General features: G+C 36.7%; 5 protein-coding genes across 8 annotated transcripts in view; 2 read left to right on the forward strand and 3 right to left on the reverse strand.

The window, feature by feature from the left end:
• The first annotated feature begins 893 nt into the window (after positions 1–893).
• Positions 894–3,011, forward strand: LOC6650403 (adenosine deaminase 2). 2 transcript variants are annotated; one of them, XM_023180546.2, is made up of 6 exons: positions 894–1,177; positions 1,243–1,740; positions 1,808–1,977; positions 2,043–2,227; positions 2,298–2,434; positions 2,491–3,011. In XM_023180546.2, the coding sequence occupies exons 1-6, from the start codon at positions 1,099–1,101 to the stop codon at positions 2,952–2,954; spliced, it is 1,533 nt and encodes a 510-aa protein (XP_023036314.1). In that variant the 5' UTR covers positions 894–1,098; the 3' UTR covers positions 2,955–3,011. The 2 variants fall into 2 exon arrangements, with proteins under 2 accessions (XP_023036314.1, XP_002073587.1); XM_002073551.3 differs by having other exon boundaries at positions 895–1,177; positions 2,046–2,227.
• Positions 3,012–3,039: 28 nt separating this feature from the next.
• LOC6650404 (low molecular weight phosphotyrosine protein phosphatase 1) lies at positions 3,040–4,481 on the reverse strand. 3 transcript variants are annotated; one of them, XM_002073552.4, is made up of 7 exons: positions 4,459–4,481; positions 4,039–4,388; positions 3,891–3,973; positions 3,737–3,786; positions 3,495–3,679; positions 3,253–3,426; positions 3,044–3,197 (listed from the first exon to the last, which is right to left on the reverse strand). In XM_002073552.4, exons 1-7 carry the CDS (start codon positions 4,469–4,471, stop codon positions 3,099–3,101), a joined length of 954 nt encoding a protein of 317 aa, XP_002073588.3. In that variant the 5' UTR covers positions 4,472–4,481; the 3' UTR covers positions 3,044–3,098. The 3 variants fall into 3 exon arrangements, with proteins under 3 accessions (XP_023036317.1, XP_002073588.3, XP_046867327.1); XM_023180549.2 differs by lacking the exons at positions 3,737–3,786; positions 4,459–4,481 and having other exon boundaries at positions 3,040–3,197; positions 4,039–4,100; XM_047011371.1 differs by lacking the exons at positions 3,044–3,197; positions 3,253–3,426; positions 3,737–3,786 and having other exon boundaries at positions 3,543–3,679.
• Positions 4,482–4,692: 211 nt separating this feature from the next.
• LOC6650406 (low molecular weight phosphotyrosine protein phosphatase 2) lies at positions 4,693–5,576 on the reverse strand. The gene is made up of 3 exons (XM_002073554.4): positions 5,329–5,576; positions 4,890–5,245; positions 4,693–4,828 (listed from the first exon to the last, which is right to left on the reverse strand). Exons 1-3 carry the CDS (start codon positions 5,369–5,371, stop codon positions 4,733–4,735), a joined length of 495 nt encoding a protein of 164 aa, XP_002073590.1. The 5' UTR covers positions 5,372–5,576; the 3' UTR covers positions 4,693–4,732.
• Positions 5,577–10,887: 5,311 nt separating this feature from the next.
• LOC6650016 overlaps positions 10,888–22,405 on the forward strand; it is a 52,143-nt gene continuing 40,625 nt past the window's right edge. The window contains exon 1 of the mRNA XM_047011284.1: positions 10,888–11,308. The gene's annotated coding sequence lies outside the window, so the exon portion shown is untranslated. The remainder of the gene's footprint in view (positions 11,309–22,405) is intronic.
• Positions 12,982–13,819, reverse strand: LOC6650407 (ubiquitin-conjugating enzyme E2 G1). Its single transcript, XM_002073555.4, has one exon. The coding sequence runs from the start codon at positions 13,567–13,569 to the stop codon at positions 13,066–13,068; it is 504 nt and encodes a 167-aa protein (XP_002073591.1). The 5' UTR covers positions 13,570–13,819; the 3' UTR covers positions 12,982–13,065.

Consider the following 22,405-nt stretch of genomic DNA (forward strand, 5'->3'; position numbering starts at 1 on the left):
AGTAGATTAAAATAAAATAATGACGCGGGTGAATTTACTAAGAATGTTTCTCAGTATTTTGTTAGTATTTAACAATTGAGGCGATTCAGTTTCAATACTAAATTCCATTGAACTTTTGCACAAAAAAGGTTTTTGTTATTTTTTTTCTTTTAACATTTGCTTATTTTATGCATAGTTAACTTTGATGGTAAGTGATTAGAATAAATTGTAGAAATTAATATTACATTTCGCTAGCAATTTGCAAGTAGGTAAAATAACAAATGAATGAGTCTTCATATTATATACTTATTTGCAAAATAGGAAAATAATTGTTGCAACTATAATTACAATTACAATTACAATTACCGTAAATGACACACCTATGTAGCTAGCTGGATGGATAGGTCCAATGTCGTCGTAAATGTGATATTAGAAATCAACCAGCGCGTCCGCAAACGTCAGTGAAAATTTGCCAAAATGGAATAGAAAAAAAACTTTAAAATTTTTGAATATCATCATCCAGTGGAAGTGGTGTGCGCGCGCTCTATCACCATGATCATCATCATAATCGTCATCATGATCGTTGTTGTCGTTGTCGTCGTTTGCAAATCACTTAATATGCACAACAGTCAGTTGCCTAAACGAAAAAGAAACAAAAAAATGCCAACTATTAGAACAAAACATTTCTCAATCCCCTCCCCTTAAAATGTTTGGCAGGTTGTCAACCGTTAAGGGCTGCAGATTAGTGGAGGAGACTGGGAACCCTCTTTAACCGATCTGCTGATTGCGGAGAGGCAAACACATAACTACAATTCCTATACACACTACTTTGTATAATGATTGTATATTCAAAAAATTATTATTATTTTATGGTTGTTGTTACTTTTTGGCAAAGTTTTGAACGAAACCGGCATGGGGCGACAGTTCTAGCCGCGCTGTCTAACCGAACGGGCGCGTGTCCGGCGTAAGAGTGAGAAAATCAAAAAGAACCTTTAGCCCTTTCCCCCTCTTTCGAAGGCAAACAAAGTCAACGTTAACGTGTCAATATTTGTTCATTAGTTTGACCACAATAAATCATTGTTAAGGACAGTATAGAAATTCCTTCAATTAGTAGACAACATGTGGCCTTCCTGTGCGGTGGTTTTGCTCGTGCTCCTGCTGGTCAATCGGCTTACGGCCCAGCCGGAAACTACGCTGAGTAAGCTCTCTCCCATTTAAGTATTATGCGCTCCGGTGATAAGAAATAAATTCTGGTTCACTTAGGCTATGAGCAAGCACGTCAGGCGGTTCTGGCTGCCGAGGAGCAACTAATGACTGGTGGCCATACATATCTGAACAGTGAAGAGGCCAAAGTCGATGATCTCTTTATGCAATACAAATTGGGTGAATTGGCTCAAGGGTTTCGGAATGCCGATCAGAATGCTGCTGCTATGCATTTCTTTAAAGCCAAACCCCTTATCGATCGCAGTGGAGTCTTTCGATTTTTGCAGATGATGCCAAAAGGAGCTGTCCTGCATTTGCATAACACTGCATCAGTCAGCTCTAAGTGGGTGGTGCAAAAGATGTCCTATATGCCCGGCATGCTGCGCTGCACCACATCTAAAGGACGCAGTGTCTTGACCTTTCGTCGTGCATCCCAGAAACATGGCTGCCAGTCGCAATATATACGTGTAGCTGATGAGCGACGCAATTCCATTGATCCAGCTGTCTATGATCAGAATTTTGAGAGGCTCTTCAATTTATATACACCAGTGCCGGAATGTAATTATCTATTTGAAGAAATCTCTTCAAGAATGGTTTTATTAAACTATTGCAACTATTTTTGCAGTAGAGTATCCCACTATTACATCAGTGTGGAGTAAATTTCAGGATATGTTTGATACCCTGGGCGATGCTATAAGCTTTTTGCCTGCCTTTCGTGCCTATCATTGGCAAATGATGGAGGAGCTATATAACGACAATGTGATGTATGCCGAAGTCCGCACAAGTCTTAAAGAGGTGGGTCATCAATTCATTGGAAGAGTTCCAAAGGGTTTTCTTTAAAACGAATCGTTTTATTTTAGCAGCTTTATGATGCGAGTGGACGTACGTTCACACGACTCGATACAATTCGCGAATTGCAGACATTAAATGAGAAATTTGTTCGCCTCCATCCCGATTTTTTGGGCATCAAACTCATCTATGCAGTCTATCGGGGTCAGGATGTGCAACAGGTTGAACAACGTGTAGATGAGTTCAGACAATGGCAGTAAGATGGCATAAATCTTGGACTAAACTTGCTGTCCCTTTTTTCAACTACTTTTTTTTTTGCTTTTCAGCGAAAGCTTTCCCCAGTTTATGGTGGGCTTTGATTTGGTTGGTCAGGAGGATAATGGGAAACCCCTTTATAGCTTGTTGCCAGCGCTAAGAAACTTGCCATTGACAGCTCGTTTATTTCTACATGCCGGAGAGACCAGTAAGTTTTCTTTCAAGTTAAGTTTGATTACTAATCCTGAACCTCACTTCTTGTAGATTGGTTTGGCGCCTCAACGGATGTTAATCTACTGGACGCTTTATTGCTTAATACTACCAGAATAGGACATGGTTTCGCTCTGGCCAAGCATCCCATTTTGATGAACGCAGTCAAGACGCGTGATATAGCCGTTGAGCTAAATCCACTATCGAATCAAGTTCTTCATTTAGTTTGGGATATGCGTAATCATCCTGGTGCCCAGTATATGGCATTGGATGTACCCATTGTGATATGTAATGATGATCCGGGATTTTGGAATGCCAAAGCCTTAAGCTATGATTTTTACTATGCCATCATGAGTCTAGCACCAAATAATGCCGGTCTTCGGGTTCTCAAGAGCCTTGTCTGGAATTCGATACGTTATTCCTTGCTGAGTGACGAGGAGCGGCTGCGCGCCTATAAAATCGTAGAGATTACTTGGTCACGATTTATAGATAAAGTACTGCAGGGTAATGTCTTTTGATCGTTAAAATTATTCTAATTAAATTATAAAAAATACAACACGAAATTGTAATTTAAATTATCTGTCAACCAGTTGCAAAGTTATAACTAAAGAACGGATACATATACCACGATTCACGACCGACGGGGCGTATGAAAAACATTATTAAGATCCATTATTATCATCTCTGTGCTTCTTCACAAAGGCTTCGCAACTCTCATTTATCTGCAAATAAGCTGAATGAAAGCCACCCATTCCTTGACTCTGCAAAAGAAAAAGTTTTCTTAGTGAACCCTTCAAATTAATTTCATTGAATTACAAAATATGGATCTGGAATAATTTCATCTTCCTTGCGCTCTAAAAAGCTTCCTAGTAATAAGATTTTACAATGCGGCTGAGGTCGCAGACTATTTGCCATTTGTTGAAGTTCCTTTAGGTTCTCACTATCCATGCCCAGAATGTAGTCAAAGTCGTAAAAATCCTGACTTGTGATCTAAATACATAAATTATCCATTATAATAGCACACCAAGGGATATCCTAATGATGATAAGGTGTGTTACCAGACGACTCAAATGTCTTGATTTTAAGCCATGCTGTTGCAGCAGGTGTTGTGCCCGTCCCTGGGGCTCTCTGCCGACATTCCAATCTCTTAGTCCCGCGCTATCTGTATGCCAATCGTGTAGTTGATGTTTCTGAATCAGATGCTCCATGACGGACTCGGCCATGGGTGAACGACAGGTGTTGCCTAAGTTGATAATTAGAGTTAATGGGTCAAGATCTATCCAAAAATTAGATGCGTTACCCAAGCACACAAATAGAATCTTCATGGTGAACTGTTGGTTCCGCAAATTGCTGATTCATATATAAAAAACCGGTTCACTTATTTTACACTCTCCATTTATTTTACAATTAAATTGATTAACAATGAACATTTACCCATCTCTTGAGACACTTACTTTTGCAGGCGCTCCTTAACAAAGGCGGCACATGCCACCACGCACTGCTGATAAGCTGTCTCAAAGCCAGCGGCTCCACGTTCCTGCAAGGTCAAAAGGGACATTTGTTATTGTTATCGTTTAAATTGATTGAAAACTGTTTGCATACATAGTAGGGATCCTCAATGATGCGGTTCTTCTTTTCCAAACCAAAATCACCCAACATAAGCAGCTCTGCTTTGGAATTTTTAGGTGCCAGTCGTCGCAGCTCGCTCATATTGTCCTCATCCATGCCAAAAATATAATCAAAATCTTCGAAATCGTTTTTCTTAATCTGTCTGACAATGTGCGTACTCTTTAGACCATGTTTCTCCAGGGTACTAAGAGCACGATGATCTGCCCGATTGCCCACATGCCAGGAGCCAATTGCTGCACTGTCCACCACAACATTGTCCAATTTTGCATTCTCCAATGCTTGAACCATTACCACCTCGGCTATGGGAGACCGGCAAATGTTTCCTGCAAGCATATAATTGGTAGTCAATGTTGTTTATTAATACATTTGTATATGGGTAAATGCGATAATTACCCAAGCAAATCATTAATATTTTCTTAACCATTTTGGCGAATTTTTAATATTTATAAACTGTGATTTTTTGTTTACATGGATTCCGGCCAATTCGCTCAGAAATTGCGAATTCGCTTAGCGATTACGAATTCGCTCAGACTTTGTGCAGAATGTAAATTAGCAGACTGTTAATAAACAGCTGACTAAAGGAGTGCCTTTAAGGAGAACTAGTTCGCATTTAACGTTTTATTTAAATTTGTAACCTTTAATTTTATTCATAAATAATTTTCACATATCACATAATTTCATTTGCGCGTGCCTGCTTAAGAAAACATTCACATGCAACGTTGCACTGAGCAAAAATCTTTTCAAAAGCAGCCTCTCCCAATTCCTAAAATCGGTTGAAATATGTTTAACCATACAGATTTGCACCCGACTAGATTTCTACTTACATAATAAGGATCTTCAATAACGCGGTTGTCCGGATGCAAGCCAAAGTCACCCAACAGTAGCAGCTTGGCGGTGGCATATTGCGGCGCCATCCGTTTCAGCGACTCCATATTATTTGGATCCATGCCAAAAATATAATCAAATTTAACAAAATCATCTTCGGTCAGTTGGCGGGCTTGGTGATACTTGTACTCAATATTGTGATTGGACAAAATATTTAAAACACGTGAATCTGGCTGAGAGCCGGTGTGCCAGCCTTCGATGCTAGCACTATCCACATGCCAATCCTTTTCCAGACCCGCCCTGCTAATGACTTCACGCATAACTGCCTCCGCCATGGGGGAGCGACATAAATTGCCTTCGTGCGGATTGCATTTGCATATTAATAAATATAATGGATTATTTACAAAAAAGACAAAACTTCGAGGGATGAATACGCACCCACACAGACCATTAGCAGACGTTTTTGACATCTGCCCCGCATTGTTTGTCTTTACCGGAAATAAAAAACCCTTTGTCCTAGCCTATATATGTATAATTGGTACAGTGTCGTCTGATTCGCGAATATATACTGTGGGTGTGTGTTGATGAAAACGCTAAAATTTACTTAGTACATATTTCTCTATAATATTGTGTAAATATTTGTTTGACATAGAATTACTTGACAATAAACGAATAAATAGAATGTAAGATACTTTTAAATTTCAAACCATTGCCCAAAATTTTATATTTTCTGCTAGACTTCGTCTTGTCGTCGCTTTACTAAACTAATTAGTTTAGATAAAGGTAAATTTGATAAGAACCATAACATTTTTATAGCCCTTTTATTTGTCAGCCTCTATAAGAATGGGCTTCGTTTAAAATAGGTTGATCATTACAATGAACTGAACTATTTTACTTCGATGCTAAGGAAAGTGTCATCTACTTTTTCTTGTTATTCTTCTTGCTATTAAACAATCTCAAGAGCTCCGTTTAACACTCAACTCAAAATTAGAAATAATGTAAACAACTAAATCTAGTATACCTGAACAGCCCCTATTTTGCCTATCTTGCATTGTCACTTTCGTCATTTCCGGTTGCTCTATATCCTGTTTAGACTACAAAAAAAAAAAAAAGAACCCCGAAACTAGTCCTTAAAATAACTTAAACTATTAACATTTTATTAAAGTTCATGTTCATGGCTATTGCACTGTGGGAACTTTTTCAACCTTAAGGTGATGAGCAGCCCAGGTTTGCCCATGAATATGCAAACGGAGAGTCTTTTGTGGGTGGGATGGGATGGGTTGGAATTGCTTCCGGTGCTGTGCAGAACAGGTGCAGCTGTAAAGACCGACAATAACCTACAAAGACTGGCTGGGTTTTCAAATTTTTAATGGCTTTTCATCGGTCGGCGCTGTCGTTGGACATTAAAGTTATCTGACCAGACACACTATATAGTTTTATGTATATACCTACATATGTATATATAGAAAAACTCTATGCAAATTTTATAAAAACATCAAGGCAAACAAAAGCCAGACATAAATGTATGTATATCTTTTGAGATATGTACATACATATCTCTAAACTTTGCCAACTTTTTGTATGTAGTTCTTGTTGTTGGGCTTTTTGAGGGGGCGGCTTTGATATGCATCAAAGTGAGCTTGTTGGTAGTGCAGACAAATGTAATGTTACGTACTCTCATCACACTCTCTTGCATATGCAAATTTCCATGTTGCTGCAGTGCGTCGTTGTCGTCGTCGTCGTTGACTGTTGTCGTCCCTCAACAATTGACAATTGTTGAAAATGCAAATGGAAATGGAAATGCAAAGACATGTGCACTGCAAAACAACAACGGTCCGACAACTCTTGCATATGTGACTAGGATCAGAGAGTAAGGATGTAGTTGGAGATGTATATACCTATGTATTTAGGTGTTTGTACTCATCATTTGTGGCCATCCTTTTGTCGTCTACTTAGATAAGATAAACGACCGCCAATGGCAGCTGTAGAATCATCATCATCATCATTATCATCGTCAACAAGAAGAAGTATTTACCTTAAGGTCAGTGTAAATAGATACCAAGATGAATGTTTATGAATGTTTATTTACTTCAGGTTACCTCAGCCCAAGGCAATGTTTTTCAAGTGCATATGAGTTGAGCCTGATAAAAACAAAGATATATACATATGTACATACTCTAAGCAAATATTGTTTAACAAAAATTAGATGAGCAGCAGCAGTTACAAGATTTTCCATTTTCCAAATGAAAAGCGTACAAAGCAGGGATATTTCAATAGTAAAACCAGCAGACAGGTTGTCTATGTATCTGTCTGAGCTCTGTATCCAACTGTCTATTATCTTTGCTATGCAGCTTCATCAAATATTTAGCGCCAAGCGGGCGTCACATCCTCCTACTACTTAGACTAGTTCGTCCCTTCAACCATCTCCAACCATCTGACCGGGATGGGTCAGACAAATAAGCGCATTCATTGTATTCTACTACTTGAATGTAAATACAAAACGGACGCTCGGTAACAAGTTTGCAAATAAGCAAAGAGATGTCGACCATTCTTATGACTCTTAGTTAAACAAATACTCAAATATAGAATAGATGATGTAGGGACTTTATCATTAGAGACAATTATTGATCTGTGAATATGTAAGTTAAATCTAATTACTAGGAGATCGGCTTTATATAATTTTATATTACTACTTAATTTTATATTATTTTTAATTAAATACGAAAAATTATTAAGAATATTATATTCAACATTCAAAAACCAAACCAAGCAACCCTTCAATTATTCAGGACACGAGGGTATATGACAAGCAAATACCCTACAATAGGGTAGAGGGTGTGTCTGCGGGGGTGTATATCGTCCAACAACAAAACAACAAGAAGAAGAGCAGTGATGACTGTTAGCAGCCGGCATGGCATAGCAGCTAAAAAGCCGGCAACAACAAACATTAGCAACATACCCGATTACTGTCAGCAACATGCTGATAACAAAAATGTTGCCAAGTTAACAGATTGCAATTGTATGAGTGGCAGTGAGTGTGTGTGGGTGTGCGTGCATTTCGTTTTAAAATGTTGCTTGACTGCTGCAGCAGCACTGCACTGCACTGCAGCATGCTGCAACGTGAATTCTGTTAGTTAACAGTCTCAACTTGGTTAACATCAGTGGCGTAGTAACGGGGGGTTTTGGGGATAAACCATTTGTTTGAGTTTGGAAAAAATTAATGAATGTGGAAACGCTGAAAGTTCCAAAAATGCTTTTAGCTATCTACATACATTGAAAAGTGGAGCATTCATTGTGTCGATGACAATAATCCACGACATTTTTTCTCTTACACAACCTTTAACTTCTTACCTCCAAGGGAAAAGAGTTGATCTCTCTGCAGCTGTTTCGGCGGCTGATGATTTGGCTGTTTTGTTGAAAGAAATGAGGGAAAACGTTGCATCAAAGTTCAAAAAAGTATTCGCTAATGCTGAAAAATTAGCTGAATCAATAGGAGAAAAAATTGAAGTTTCCAGGATTGTTCAATTTCAAAAACACCGACAAAATTACCAGAACAGCTCGGCAGAAGAATATTATCGCCAATCAATATTCATACCATTCCTCGATCACTTCATATCTTCCTTATCTGACAGATTCGTCAAACACAAAAAGACATTGTCAATTATTGAAAATATCCTCCCTGAAAAATTGGTTAAAAAAGGAGTTGAAAATGGTATTGTTTCTGAAACTGTCGAAGTAATAATGGATCAATGGCCAACAGCTACTGAGGCAGCTGTTTCCATAGTAATAAATGAAGTCCTATTGTGGAGACAACGTTGGGGCAGAAACTCATCCGAAGACATTCATCGACACATTAAATCTTTGCAACGAAGGACTTTTTCCCAACGTTTCAAAATTTTTGAAGATAGGAGCAACGTTAGCTGTGACCATTGCTAGCAGCGAACGGAGCTTTTCAACTTTGAGGCGTTTAAAAAATTGGATAAGAAATTCAACTGGAGAAGATACGCTGAACGGACTTGCTCTAATGAGTATTAACAGAGATATTGATATCGCGGTGGAAGAAGTTATCGACAGATTCGCTCAAAAACAGAGGAAAATCGATTTGTCATTTCGTACATTTATGTTTTTCAACAGTTTTTTATGCTCCAGAATTATCAATAAATTGATCAATACTTATTCAATACAATATGATTTCAACTGTTTTTTCCAAAAACAATTATTTCCATGTAAATATTGATTAGTTACTTATTTAAAATGTTTTATCCATAATTAAACTTAGTATAAACTACAATGGAAAATCGTACGTTAAATTTAATCTTGAGATCTATACAGCATTTCGACACCCTATATATTACACATTATCTAAGTGATATCTCATATTTAGAATTTTGGTCAATATTTTTGATCCTAAAACATGCTAACCCCCCCCCCCCCGAAAAATTTTCTGGCTACGCCACTGTTAACAGTCTCAACTTGGTTAACAGAAAGAAAAGTATAGAAAAAAAAGAAAACTAGAAGTTTGTATACCCTTAGAAATGCTTTATTTATACCGAACAGTAATTGAAAATTTTATAAAATGTCGTGATTTATGGAAAATATATGCATTACGGTCCTAAATATTTAGTTTTGTTGGCGAGAGAGGTTTAATAAATGGTTTAAAACTATATGCTACATTTAAAAAATTTTAGAGAAGTTTTTAAAAGAGTCTAACTTATATATACATTTCAAATATAAATAAGAATAATAGTTGGACAAAAACAATAAAGTCTATCATTCTGAAAATTGGAACAATTTATATCGTTTATTCGGCATAGCGACATATCTCCGACGACATATCTCCGACCAGTACATTTTTCTGGCGGAGATATGTCGCATTTTTATTGGCGGATTCAAAACGTCATATCTCAGCCGTTAGAAAAACGACTTATCTCCGCGCGAAATTATTATTGGGGTTTATTATTATATCATCGCCGGTGATCTGCGCGGAGATATGTCGTTTCAAAACGTAATATCTCCGCCGTTAAAAAAAGTCGTTTTAAAACGACTTATCTCCGCGCGAAATTATGTCGTTTCAGAACGACATATCTCCGCGCGGAGATATGTCGTTTTTTTAACGGCGGAGATATGTCGTTCCCCGTTTATTCATCTTTAAAATATCGTAATACTGGTTATTTTAGTGTGTATGAGAAGTAAAGTTAGCTGATTTGATAGATTTTGTAATACATATAGAAGAAAGTGTTGTAATAAGAAGGTGTAACTCTTAGTGACTTATTTTAAAAAAGGTCCTTAAAATATAAAAAGGAGAAGAAAAAATATTTTAAGGATATTTGTTTTATAGTTAAACCGATCTAAACTCTGATCAGGTTTAAGTATGTTTATACTTTATATAGTCGGAAATAACTTGTCTTTCATGCACATTTTGCTAGGGTATAAAAACTTGTTTTCAATCTAGTTGGTTTTTAGTTTACTTTGAGACGGCATCGCGGCTGGACGTGTCTTGTGTGTGTACTGAGTGAGAGACAACAGTCAGTCAGTCAGTCGAGTGAGTGAGTGAGAGAGCTAAAGTGTATAGAAATCGGAAAGTAAACGCAGCGCGCGGCATTTAAAATATACACCACCAACAAATAACAGCAACAACAACAACAACAACAACAACAACAACAACAACAACAACAATATTAACAAACAACAACCAAGAATCGCTTTAGCTCAGTGTTTTATATCGTGTCTGTGTTTGTGTGTTATTTGCCTTTTCAGTTTTTTTTATGGCGCGCTGTGCGTCAGGTAGTTTTTAGGTATTTTAAATTTTTTTGTTGTATTTTTTGTTATTATGCCCATGCGTTAACAAAATCATTAAAGCGTGTAAAAGTTGTTAAACAATAAAGAAGAAGGAAAAAAACACGAAAAAAAGAGTCGCAGATTCTTTCTAGTGAAAAGTGTTAGAAAACCAAAAAGAAAAAAAAAAACAGCATCGCGAGTGCCAACAAAATTTTAACTGGATTACTCATCAGCATCAACAACATCAGTCAGCAGGAGCAACGACCAAGCTATAGTGGTGGTTTCTCTCGATTTTTGTTTGTGTCCACCTTCGCCACCGCCAGCGCACCAGCGTCTCCCCCGCCGCCACATCCTTCTTCTATCTATCCATCATCCAGTTGTTGTTCTTCGACCGAGTGGTTCGTTTGCTGGTTACAGCAACTTTACGAAATCAAAACCAGTATCTCAGAGCCCAGCCAATGTATCTGTAAGATACAAGGCAAAACATACACATATTGGAATTTACTTAACACGTATGCGGCGACGCACCAAACTCACACACACACATACACATTAAGAGCCAAAGACGGAGAGAGTGTCAGATACGAGACTATTGGATTTTTGTGTTTTTTTTTGTTTAACCAACGATTCTCATTCCTAGGTAAGTCAAAAACTTGGTTCACCTTTTGTTTCCCAGGAAATATACGCACACACACACACGCACACGCACATGCGTGTATGCATGTAGGCACTTGTTCAGCTGCGTTTTTTCCACCCTCGACCCTATGACCCTCGAAACTAATGAAGCTGACCTGCCTTGTTGCCACTTGCTACCTGTTTGGATTGACCCTCGATCTAGGAATAGATAGTCTATAGATAGAAGAAGAGGGCATAATCGGTTTTATCTACTCTCTCTGTCTATCTATCTCTCTCTCTAGGTTTTTCCCCCCATTAGCTGCTGCTGGAAGATTTCACTGGCACACACACACACATACACTTTGTATATATCGAAAGCTATTTATAAATGCCTCGTCCACTGTGGCCTGGCACGATCGTCAGACCCAACCCCAGCTCCAGCTCCAGCTTCAGTTTCCCCCCGTCTCCATCACCATTTCAAGTCGCCAGTTTTTATGTCCCGAGACTTCATCTCGGCTTACGCTTATGCGTTGCGCTTTGGAGCCCAGGCTGTGGCCACAGAGCCGGTTTTTACCTTTTGTCCGCCCGTCTATCTCTGTCCCAGGCCAACAACATCAACATCAATTCAATTTCTACTGGCTGAGTGAGTTTTTTCTTTTTTTTTTCTGCTGCGCTGAAGAATCTTCAACCTCAAGATCTTTTGAGAAGTTGCGTCTTCAGTTGAAATCTTTCAAGCTTGTTTTTTTTTTCTCTCTCTGCTCATGTTTCTTTCTTTTCGTTTTCGTTTTTTACTATTTTCTTTTTTTTTTTTGTTGCTTATTTTCATAGTGGCCATAACCGGCCGTCAGAGAAGGTGCATGGCCTTATTTACCTAGTTTTTGAAAATTGCCAGCCGATTTGTGCTCATTTCCTTTGTGCTTTGCTGAATCATAGTTCAGGCATTTGGGGCACACCCAAAAAAACGTTAAAATATTAATTCAGTTCTACCTGAAAAATGTTAATTGCAATTACTTACGAAATATTTCAATCGGGGTATATCACTCCTTTGGGGGTAAATGCAAAAACTTGTTGCAAATCCAACAAAAGGCAAAACTTTAGCCAAAACCACAAAAATGCTTGAAGGCAAATTCATTTTGCGAGTCGTTGGCCAGAGTTTGTGTTGTCACACAATACGCCACATACTACTAGCCAACAGGCAACATGTGAAGACCATAAAATGTAGCCAATGCTACAGCCAATCGAAAATGTTGGTATTACTTCGTCGTCGTCGTCGTGGTCTTTGCTCTACATTGTGGCCATAACTGTGTCAGTGTGTGCAGCTGGCTGAAAAAGAGCTTCTAAGCCTATTAAGCACACTGGCTTAAAGATTGACCCAGACCAAGACCAGGCTGGACCAAGAAATGAAAACAAAATAACAAAAAAATGAGCAAAGAAAAGGGGCCTCAAAATGTTGCGTGTGATTAAGTCTAATTAAAGTTGACAGATGCGGAAAAACACCTCCTGTCCCCTCCTCTCAGTCAGTTGGCATTAGAATTGGCCCAAGCACAAAGAGATTTCTTGGCTAATCAGAAAGTGAGACGCTGACTGAAGATTTATATACTTTCTTAATTGGTCGGAGCCAATTAGCGGTTGATTCTTCATCTTCAACACTCTTTATCTCTGGCAGACGCCATTTGGCTGCAAGGAAACTTTAGAAACTTTTGGTTAAATGTTCGATAATTTTATTGTTGAAATTTGCATGTCGTCAGTGCGAGTGAGAGATGGCATTACTTTTCATCGTGGTTAGACCTCCTCCTGACTGCGACGCACACAACGGGTTACCTTGCGCTTGAATTCCTTGTAATCCTCCCGCCATTCTTTGGCAGCATCCACATTGGCAGCAGACTCATCATTGGGATCGGTTAGCATCGATATGACCGATAGCAAGATTGTCTCGACCGTATGAACTGGTAACCATCTCTCTTCGGCCTTCTCGTAGCCCCATTTATCATCGCCAGGTTCGTGCAGTATCGATATACAGACATCGCCCGATTTATCAATATTTGGGTGCCAAATTTCCGTTATGAATTTCATACGTGGCGGACGCAACGGATATTCCTTGGGAAAAGTTAAATGCGCCTTAAAGCAACCGCCCTCGTACAATGTATCAGGAGGTCCAATTATAACCACTTCCCATTTAAATATATCCACATCGCTGACCAGACCAGCAGAGAAACCCTCGACAGGATGACGTTGCAGCTCAGTCAATTGGCGTCTAAGGAGCAGGGATGCTTGCATCTCAGACATATCGTTCCACTAACTATAAAGATGTCCAACTAGGGGGGGGAGGATAAAGCGCTACCAATAACTGAAATTTTGTTTTAAGAAATTTCAGTGCTGTTTTTTTTATAGGTGTTTTCGATTTGTGTGAAGGTATTCCCAAAAAAAATAATTTTGTTTTCTTTCTTGATTTTTTTTTATCTGTCGTTGTTAAATTACGCTGAATAGTATGCGTCTAACGACAGTTGAGGCTACGATAGCTCTGTCCGACTAGAAAACAACGGAACATATAGTTCAAAACACAGTTGATCCAAAGACAATTTCAAAGCAATTCAAATTTTTGATTTAACTTAATCATTTTCTAAGGAAAAAGAGTGTTTTCAAATGATTTTCTTGTTTTAGAAGTTATTTCAGTTAATTTAAGTTCTTCAAGATTATATAAAAAGCTGCAGTTTATATAGCTATTATTTAAGATCATTGTTGGTTATAAAATTATAAGTCAATAAAAAAAACCTTCTAAAAGAAGCCTTGAGAAGAAAAATTATTAGCTTTAAGTAATTAAAATAAATTAGTTTGCCAAGTAAATTGATTAAACGCTCGCAATCAAAAAAATGTATTCAAAACTTCAAACATTTTTTACACAATCTGCTCGCTTTTCTCAGTCTATATATATTTCAATAAATTTTTGCCTGTTTTCAACATACATTCTCCTTTTTACCGTTTAAATTTGCTATTGGAGACATACAACATTATTTTGACGAATACATTATTAAGAAATATCTTAAAATACTTACTAAAAAATATTAGAAATAGCATCATAACATTTTATAAGATTTTTTAAAAATATAGTTATATTTTTCTTCACTTTAAGGTCTAATTTTCCAGAGAGATAAAAAAAGAGATAAAGAGATAATAAAAAAATACTTTTTATCCTCTCCATTTATGAATCAAGGCATAGAAAATCATGTTTTACACAAACATTACTTTATTTAAAAGTAGCTTAAGTTTTTTTTTTTTTTTTTTAAATTACACAAATAGTATCAAAACATAATTTTGAAAAATTTTTAAAAGAAATTATATATTGATTATAAATCCTTTAGTTTTATTGCCTCTTTTATCGGGTCTTAAGGCAAACAAAAGCATTTTTTAGGAATTAAGTTTATACAAATAGATTAAAATTATTATTATTATTATTTAATTGTAAAAAATAGTTAATTCTAAGTTACAATGAGATTGTGAAGCCAGAGCAAAAAAAGGCTTTATAGAAAGTTACGCAAAAACAGTTTTTTTTTAAACAATTAAAGTTGATGAAAACAGATCCAAGAACCATATAGATACAATATTGTGGGACTGACGTATTGATTATAAACAATTGGATTGCCAGACCATTCCCACAATATTTTTCTAAAACGTCGACTAATAGTGGGATATAGCCAAACAAATATGATAGTAAGAATGAAAAAACTCTAAATTTTGACATTTGTGTTTCTATTTTTTGTGCCATTAATTAAAGTGTTGAAAATTTGGCCATAAACTTAAGACATTCGCCACACAATTCCCATTTAATTAACAAATGGATTTGCTCAAAAGGGAACAAAATATATATATATATTTTCTTCGATTTTTGTGAAAGGACTTTCGCTCCATTACAGTCACTTTGGCACATTGCCTTTGGCTCTATATATGTATGTATGTATTTTTTCTTTATAGCTATTACATGGGTTTTGACTCCCATGGGTGCATTGTAAATTATGAATGTTGGTGTTGGATTTGGTGTTTGCCTTTTGGACTTTCGTAATTGAGCATAGTTGTTGTTGTTGTTGTTGTTGTGGCTGCGACTGTTGGCTAACACATACGTACATACATATCTCTCTTGATGGCCATGACTGCAACTTCAACCACGACATGTGCTTGTATAGACTCTGTTCTATTAGTAGCCCCCATCCTCTCCCTCTCCTAGTTGTTGCTGCTACTCCAACTTGCTGTTGCTTTTGCTGGCATTTTGAAATTCTCTCTACAAACGGCATATCTCTGACTATCGCTAACTGAAATTATGTTGCCGCAAATGTGTGAATTGCTAATGTCTTTTTGGCCAGTTGGGTTATGGAAAATATTGTTGTTGCTGTTTGGGTTTCTGTTTGTGTTTGTGTTGTTTGCCATTTGGCTCTGCCGGTTTTTCAAGTTTTTTGTGCCATGCAATGCTTTTCACAAATTCCAATTGCATCTACATACATACATATGTATATTTTTTCCTACTACTCTTTGCAAAAAGGAAAAGAAACACACACACAAAAAAAAAAGGAATTATGTACACAAAAAGGAATAAACACATGTCTCTAGAGAATGCAGTTGGATTTAAAATTTGCTCAAATTATCAGTTAGAGAATGAATCTACTGGCAAAAAAAAAGAAAAGTAAAAAAGAAACATGTTTGGTAACAACATAAGACTGACAGCTGCTAAAGTTGTTGTTGTTGTTGTTGTTGTTGCTGGTGCCCATTTAAGTGCCACATGTCGCGTGCAGGGAGGCAGGCAGTGAGGCAGGCAAACAGACTGGCAACTAGATCTGAGATCTCTGAAAACGATCCACACGTGCCGCCATCCACGGCACACTCTAAAAGAAAAACTCAAATTTCCATTTACTACAGAGACAGAGACAGAGACAGACAGAGAGAGAGAGAGTGAGAGAGAGAAATATGGAAAATGTCGTCGCACTTTCAGCGTATTGATAAAAATGGCATTGACACGGGTGGCATTTCATTAACATTCGTTTTGTTAAATTGATTTTCATATAATGTGTTTGGGAAATTTTCATTAATGCGCCCACACACACACACTCACACAAACACACTCACTCGCACACAACCAACAACACGTTGTCATGTTGCATGGTGCTTCTATTAAGGGACGGAGGAGTCAGTCATATTGAGATGCGGGGGTTGCTAGGGTAACATTTTTTTGGTGGCTTGTTTCATTTTTGTTTTGTGGGCGTGTCGTGCGACAATTTAACTTCCGGCATCACGCAAACTTTTTTGTTTTTAACGGTCACTAGCCCACACTCTTGACTCACAGTCTTTTGGATCTCGTGCAATGTTGAACGTGAGCAGGTGCTGCTCATGCTGCTGCATTTCTTGGAGTCATGCCACAAATTGATTGCTCATCAACAGCAACCAGCTGACGGCAACGATCAATTGGAAATTGCTCTTCCTCTCCTTTCCTCTCCTCACTCTCTCCAAAGTCAGAATGGGTGTGCGGTTAGTTTTTTAGCTGTAGATAATTTCCTGGAACCAAATTGATTATGCCTGCTAGCAGGTAGCCCAAGCAAATGGACTGACTGCATGTGCTATGTGTGCCTTTCATTCTGCCTTTCATTCTTGTTGCTCGTTCTCCACTTACATAATGGCAAAAGAAATTTCAACAAATTATACAAAATGCTAAATAAATGACTTTAAGTAATATAAGAAAATGAAATAAAACGATTCAACCGCAGTTTCAATTCACACAGATTGTCTACACTGTAAAAAATGAAAAGTAGAAGTAGAAGAAACGAGATTCTTTTGACCATATACATAAAAAGGTCATCATATTCTATTGAATATGATATTCAATTCTTTTTGGGCTCAGATTTAAGTTGTTTGTCTGCCAAATAAATATATAGTAAATAATAGTGAACATTTGTTAATTTTTTCCCTATGAAAGAACATATAAACCTCAACTGATAAAAGAATATTAAATTTTCATAAAAATATTGAAATATATTTACATGTTTTCTAAATAACAAGAAGATGCTAAGGCAAAACACATGTTAAAATGTCTATAGAGGAAAGAGTATAGGAAGGAAAGGAAATTTTACCATTTCTTCATTATCAGGGATCACGTTTCTATATGGTACTATTCCAAAAACTTTAGCACATTTTAAATGGCTTTAATATGATTATGTATTATCATTTGAAATAGTATAAACTTTTTGTTTAGTGTAACATTCTCTATCTAGTGAACAGTTAATAAATACAAGTTAGTTAAGTGAGTGACCAGCATAATTTGACTTCTTTATTGAGGCTCTAAGTCATGTGGTGGTCATCTACCCTCCATCCATAATATTGCCCCTACCTTGGGCAGCCACCCAAGCTCAGTCCACTGAACATGGGTTTTTTTAAAATTGCTTGTGGAAATGTAAGATGGGAGAGCTGGAAAAAGCGGGTGCTGGAAAATATTGCTGCATATTTTTTTTTTTCACTTGCGCGCGAACTGCAATTGCTTCAGAACAATGCCGGAAAGAAAACTAAATAAATTGCAGCAGCAGCAGCAAACGGCAGCAACGAAATGCTGCAAGAATGAAAACAAAAACTCTCACTTTACTTGCAGTTTTAATGTGTTTTGTGCGTTTATAATTGAGTTGGCAAGTGGAATTAGAGTTGGGAGTTGGTAGTTGAAGATGAGAAGCTAGATGGAAGTTGGGAGTTGGTTAAACGAACAGATGCAGTTGCTGCTGCTCATGTGCACTGAATGGGAATAGAATTCTGCACTTTCCGGTTGAAGTACTATATAAAAAATATTTTATATTTCCATAATGCTTTCAGTCAGTATGAGAAGGACCAAGAGGGCTTACCTTTATGTTTATTTCATAGAAATGTATAGATATTTCTGTCTGCATCCTCTTTATACTCCTCGGGGTGTGGTCCTTAATGAGCGGCAGTGCATTTCCGCCAACTTTCAACTGGGTCGCTTTAAAAAAAAACAAAAATGCATTTACCTTCTCAGACCCAAAATATACACACACTCTCCAAAACCATTATTGTGGCTTAAACCTTTAAAAAGTTTCGTAATTACTCAATTTGTTGGTCCATTAACGGAAGTTTTAGTATACAATTTAACGCTCTGGCCCCGAAATTCAACTTTATTCACTATTCTCTTAATTTGTCTATCCCCCACCCCACTCCTCGAAGACCAGCAACCTTTTGGGTTGTAAAGTGTTAAACGTTACGCATATTTCATAAGTCTGACAAAGAAATGGCCTAAACTGAGCTACCGTGAAGCCAGCCAGCTAGCTAGCTGAAACTCTTCTCCTCATGGGACAAATGAGACCCAATGAGCCGTTAGCTAACGTTCTTCTGAAGTTCATTTACTTCTTCAAAGCGGACAAGCAAAAGAAAATTCTATAGAAAAAAAAATACAAAAAAAGTAGCATAAGCTATTTGTAGTTTAGTTTTGTGTTCGTTTTTTTCTTTTCCTATTTTTTTTTGTTTTCATTGTATCGGATAATTTCTTTTTTTTTTTTGTTTTTCTTTCATATTTAGCTAGCACATTTCGCTTTTAAATGCTTGCCCGTCATTTTAAACAATTTCTTTTTATTATATTTTATTTTTTTTTTTTAATAATTTTTTTCTCGCTGCTTGAAAAATCCGAGCTTGGCCTAAAAAAGTGCTTATTAAATTTAATGACAGCACGTTTTCTTGCGAAAAGCGTTTCAGCTTTTTTTTTTTTTTTGTTTTTGTTGTGTTTTCAACCTCAGGTTATATAGTTTTTGTTTTTGTATATTTTTTATTGTTGTATGGTATATATAACTATGTTTTTTATACATTTTTTGTGTGACTTATTGGGGGGTGAGCAGAGAGAGAGGGAGAGTGACCATAATAGCACGGTCTTTAGGTTTAATTACGTGGCGGGGCTTTTGTTTTGTTTGTTATGGTGAGTCAAATAGGAAATACATTATCATATATAGAAAATCTAATGCACATAATAGTTGTTATTTATAATTGAGTTTGATTTCAATTGCAACAAACTCTATTTTTTTTTTATAGAATTTCACTTTGGACATGTATAATAGAAAAGAAACAAACAGAAAGAAGGGTTTTAAAAGATTTCTTTTCTTGACTAATTTTTTATGAAGTTTTTCGTGTGTGTGTGTGTGTATTTTTTATTTCAAAGTTAATGATCTTTGATCACATATAAGTTTGTTTATATGCCCATAAATTTAAGATTATGCAAAGTGTTTTGGTTCTTTGATTTTGACTATAATAAATGAAGGAAAATGCATTTCACGAGCTTTTATAATATTTCTATTAACCATAATTGTCTTATATAATAGACAGTAGCGGATTGGAAACCCAGTTTGTTGGCATTTGAGGTCTATAGAAAATGATTTCTATATCTTTTAGATAAACTGATTTGTTGATGAGTATCACAAAAACAAACAAAAGAAGATTTGCTTATAAATTATATTTAAATATTTCAAATGCTAATTTCCTCTGGGAACTTCTTTTTTAGGTTAATCAAAAGTTGAATAGACTTGGTTAAAGCAAAAAAAGATATTAAGGAAAAAAATGGATTCCAATCATAATGATTAATGTATAAACTAAATATTTTGATTTCAAATTGTGTTTCATTATTCTGATAATTATCTCTATTGATGATATTGCAATATATGCATATGTACATACAAAAAATCATATGATAATTATAAAAAAATAATAAATGAGCTGCTGCTGTTGAGTTTTTTGTCTTTGTATCTGTTTTTAATGACTATACCATACTGATGACGACGACATCCTGTCATAATTTGTTTGCTTTTCAGTTCCTCAGTTTCAACATAATTGCAAAACTGTCAGTGTCAGTATTTTTGCCATATTTTTTTTCGTTTTGCATTATCAAATCTCTCATAATTGTTAACTACAAACTGGCATAAATTTATAACTAGCTGACGGTTGGTTATATTGCAGGCAGTGAAAGTATATACATTTTTTTTTTGTTTTTTTAATTAAATTCCATCAACAAGCAGTTCAAGTTTTTGGCCCAAAAGGGCCCACTCCTCTCCCTACTGTAAGATCCCCCGCTGTTAATGGCCATTTAAAGCCGGAGGTTATGTGCCAGTAATTTGCAATTTTACCCCCTAAAATTCAACCAGAAATCAGAGACAGATAAGAAGGAGTCAAGGGGGTGAGGCATAGAGAGAAAGAGTGAGATAGGAGAGCAATAACTTGGCTCACTTGGTTATTATTCAACTGGTTTCTTGGCATAATGCAACCAATATCCATGGGGACGCAGGAAGAGAGACACATAGGCTCGTTGAACTTTAAATTGTGCGCGAAGTAAGAAAAAAAAAATAAAAGAAAAGTGAAATTCACTTCTGTCTTCACATTGTTGTTGGCAGAGTTAATGAACTGTTGTAGTATGTGGGCAAAAGTAAATCTCAGAGTTAACAGGAAGCCCATTTCATCGTAACATTAGCACAGTTCCCGGTTTTTAGGTTTGATGAAAAGAAAAGCAAAAGCTATGTTAATTTTGTTAGCCTCATCTCAGCAAAAGACTACGTGATAGTGCCTTAGCATTTGGATTTATGAAATGAATTCATAAAGACAACAATACCAAGAGCGGATTTTGAGAAGAGGGCTTGCAATCTTATGAAGATCTATATATAATCACTTATTATTGACAAGTCTCTAGTGCCCATTAAAAATGGCACCATGGAATAATTCTTTATCATGAGGTAGCCTCATTCTCGCTTTGATTTCCATGCAAAATCAAATCCGCCCCTGTATAAACTATTTACGGAAGGGCCAAAGATTTTGCTTGCTTGCGTGCCAAGGCGTTGGCCACAAATGTTGACTTTTATTCACACAATTTGCATTTGTTGTTTGTGTCTGCCATCTCTGCCATTGCCTTTGCTTTCCTTTCGCTCAAATAGTCAGTCAGTCGAGCATGACAGCGAAGGGAGCCGCTTCACTTGTTAACAATTAAGAGTTGAACCCTTGACATTGTCTCGAGGAATACATTTGGTTCTTTCTCCTCTCTACTTCTTCACTTTTCTACTCAAATTTCACCCACTGACCTGACTAAAGGCACCTGGCCATCTAACCAACTGGGCTTGGCCAGGTTCATTAGCTTTCTTTTGATAATGGACGCTCGTTTGCGCGTTGGCTTGGCTTGTCTCAGTTTCGTTTTCAGCATTCGCCTTCAAATTAGCATTTTTCCACCAGAGAGTCAAAACAAAGTGGACATGGAAATGCTCAAAACAATCATCTATTCATTCATTCAACAACAAACATTCAACATTGCTTGTGCTATAAATTATTCAAAACTGTCCCACAGCTTTCGTTTCGGGGCATTTTTTTTTTCTTTTTTATTGTATTTTTCATGTGACGCAGCATAGTTGCGGGGCCTCACCTTAGGCCCGCCGCCGTGTGGGAATGTCTCTGAAGAAGTCATAAAACTAACAGTTGAGCGGAAATTAACACAGAGATACACAGCACTCAAGACATCAATGTCTCTAGGCCTTAAAGGGCCCTCCACTAACCACTCTGACCACTGTCTTGGCTAAACAATTTCAAGTCTCTCAGTCTGTCTCAATGTACATATATTATGACAATTCCAATTGAGATGTAGATGCGGGATAAGCTCAGGTCGACAGGTGTACATGAACTCCAAAGAGAAAAGAGGGATCTTCAAAAAAAAAAAAGAAAAGCAAAAATGAATTGTGTTTTGTCTAGATGGATGACAATGCAGTGTAGTTAGAAGTTGCTGTTGATGCTATCTGTAATTCATTAGTCTTTTTATTAACCTCTTTTTCATGGACACCGCAATTTTAGATAAGTGGTATATACCCAATTTAGGCCTCAGGGCAGAAACTATACATTTAAGTGAATTTTCATGTACAAATTCAGTTCCAATTCAACGACTTTAAGTACCTACTAATTATAATAAAGTTCTGTAGATTAAAAGAGGAACCACTTGTCACTCTTATGGATTCTAGGATTCTTTTTGTGACAATTCATATATAAATTTATATAGATTATGGTTTAACAATATTAGAATTGTGTAAAAACATTTGATATAGGCCGTGGCGGATCTAGGTCTGTGAAAAGGGTG

This window comes from Drosophila willistoni, chromosome 3R, assembly GCF_018902025.1.
Source record: "Drosophila willistoni isolate 14030-0811.24 chromosome 3R, UCI_dwil_1.1, whole genome shotgun sequence".
Classification (NCBI taxonomy): domain Eukaryota; kingdom Metazoa; phylum Arthropoda; class Insecta; order Diptera; family Drosophilidae; genus Drosophila; species Drosophila willistoni.

Bases quoted from the DNA above. Each gene is read 5' to 3' on its own strand.
- LOC6650403 (XM_023180546.2), top strand. From the start codon at position 1,099: ATGTGGCCTTCCTGTGCGGTGGTTTTGCTCGTGCTCCTGCTGGTCAAT. The intron at 2,228-2,297 runs GTAAGATGGCAT...TTTGCTTTTCAG, and splicing joins GATGAGTTCAGACAATGGCA to CGAAAGCTTTCCCCAGTTTA. The intron at 2,435-2,490 runs GTAAGTTTTCTT...CACTTCTTGTAG, and splicing joins TCTACATGCCGGAGAGACCA to ATTGGTTTGGCGCCTCAACG.
- LOC6650404 (XM_002073552.4), bottom strand. The intron at 3,680-3,736 runs GTAACGCATCTA...TTATCAACTTAG, and splicing joins GATTCTATTTGTGTGCTTGG to GCAACACCTGTCGTTCACCC. The intron at 3,198-3,252 runs GTAATTCAATGA...TTTCTTTTGCAG, and splicing joins TTATTCCAGATCCATATTTT to AGTCAAGGAATGGGTGGCTT.
- LOC6650406 (XM_002073554.4), bottom strand. From the start codon at position 5,371: ATGCGGGGCAGATGTCAAAAACGTCTGCTAATGGTCTGTGTGG. The intron at 5,246-5,328 runs GTGCGTATTCAT...ATCCGCACGAAG, and splicing joins TCTGCTAATGGTCTGTGTGG to GCAATTTATGTCGCTCCCCC. The intron at 4,829-4,889 runs GTAAGTAGAAAT...AACCGATTTTAG, and splicing joins TTATTGAAGATCCTTATTAT to GAATTGGGAGAGGCTGCTTT.
- LOC6650407 (XM_002073555.4), bottom strand. From the start codon at position 13,569: ATGTCTGAGATGCAAGCATCCCTGCTCCTTAGACGCCAATTGACTGAG.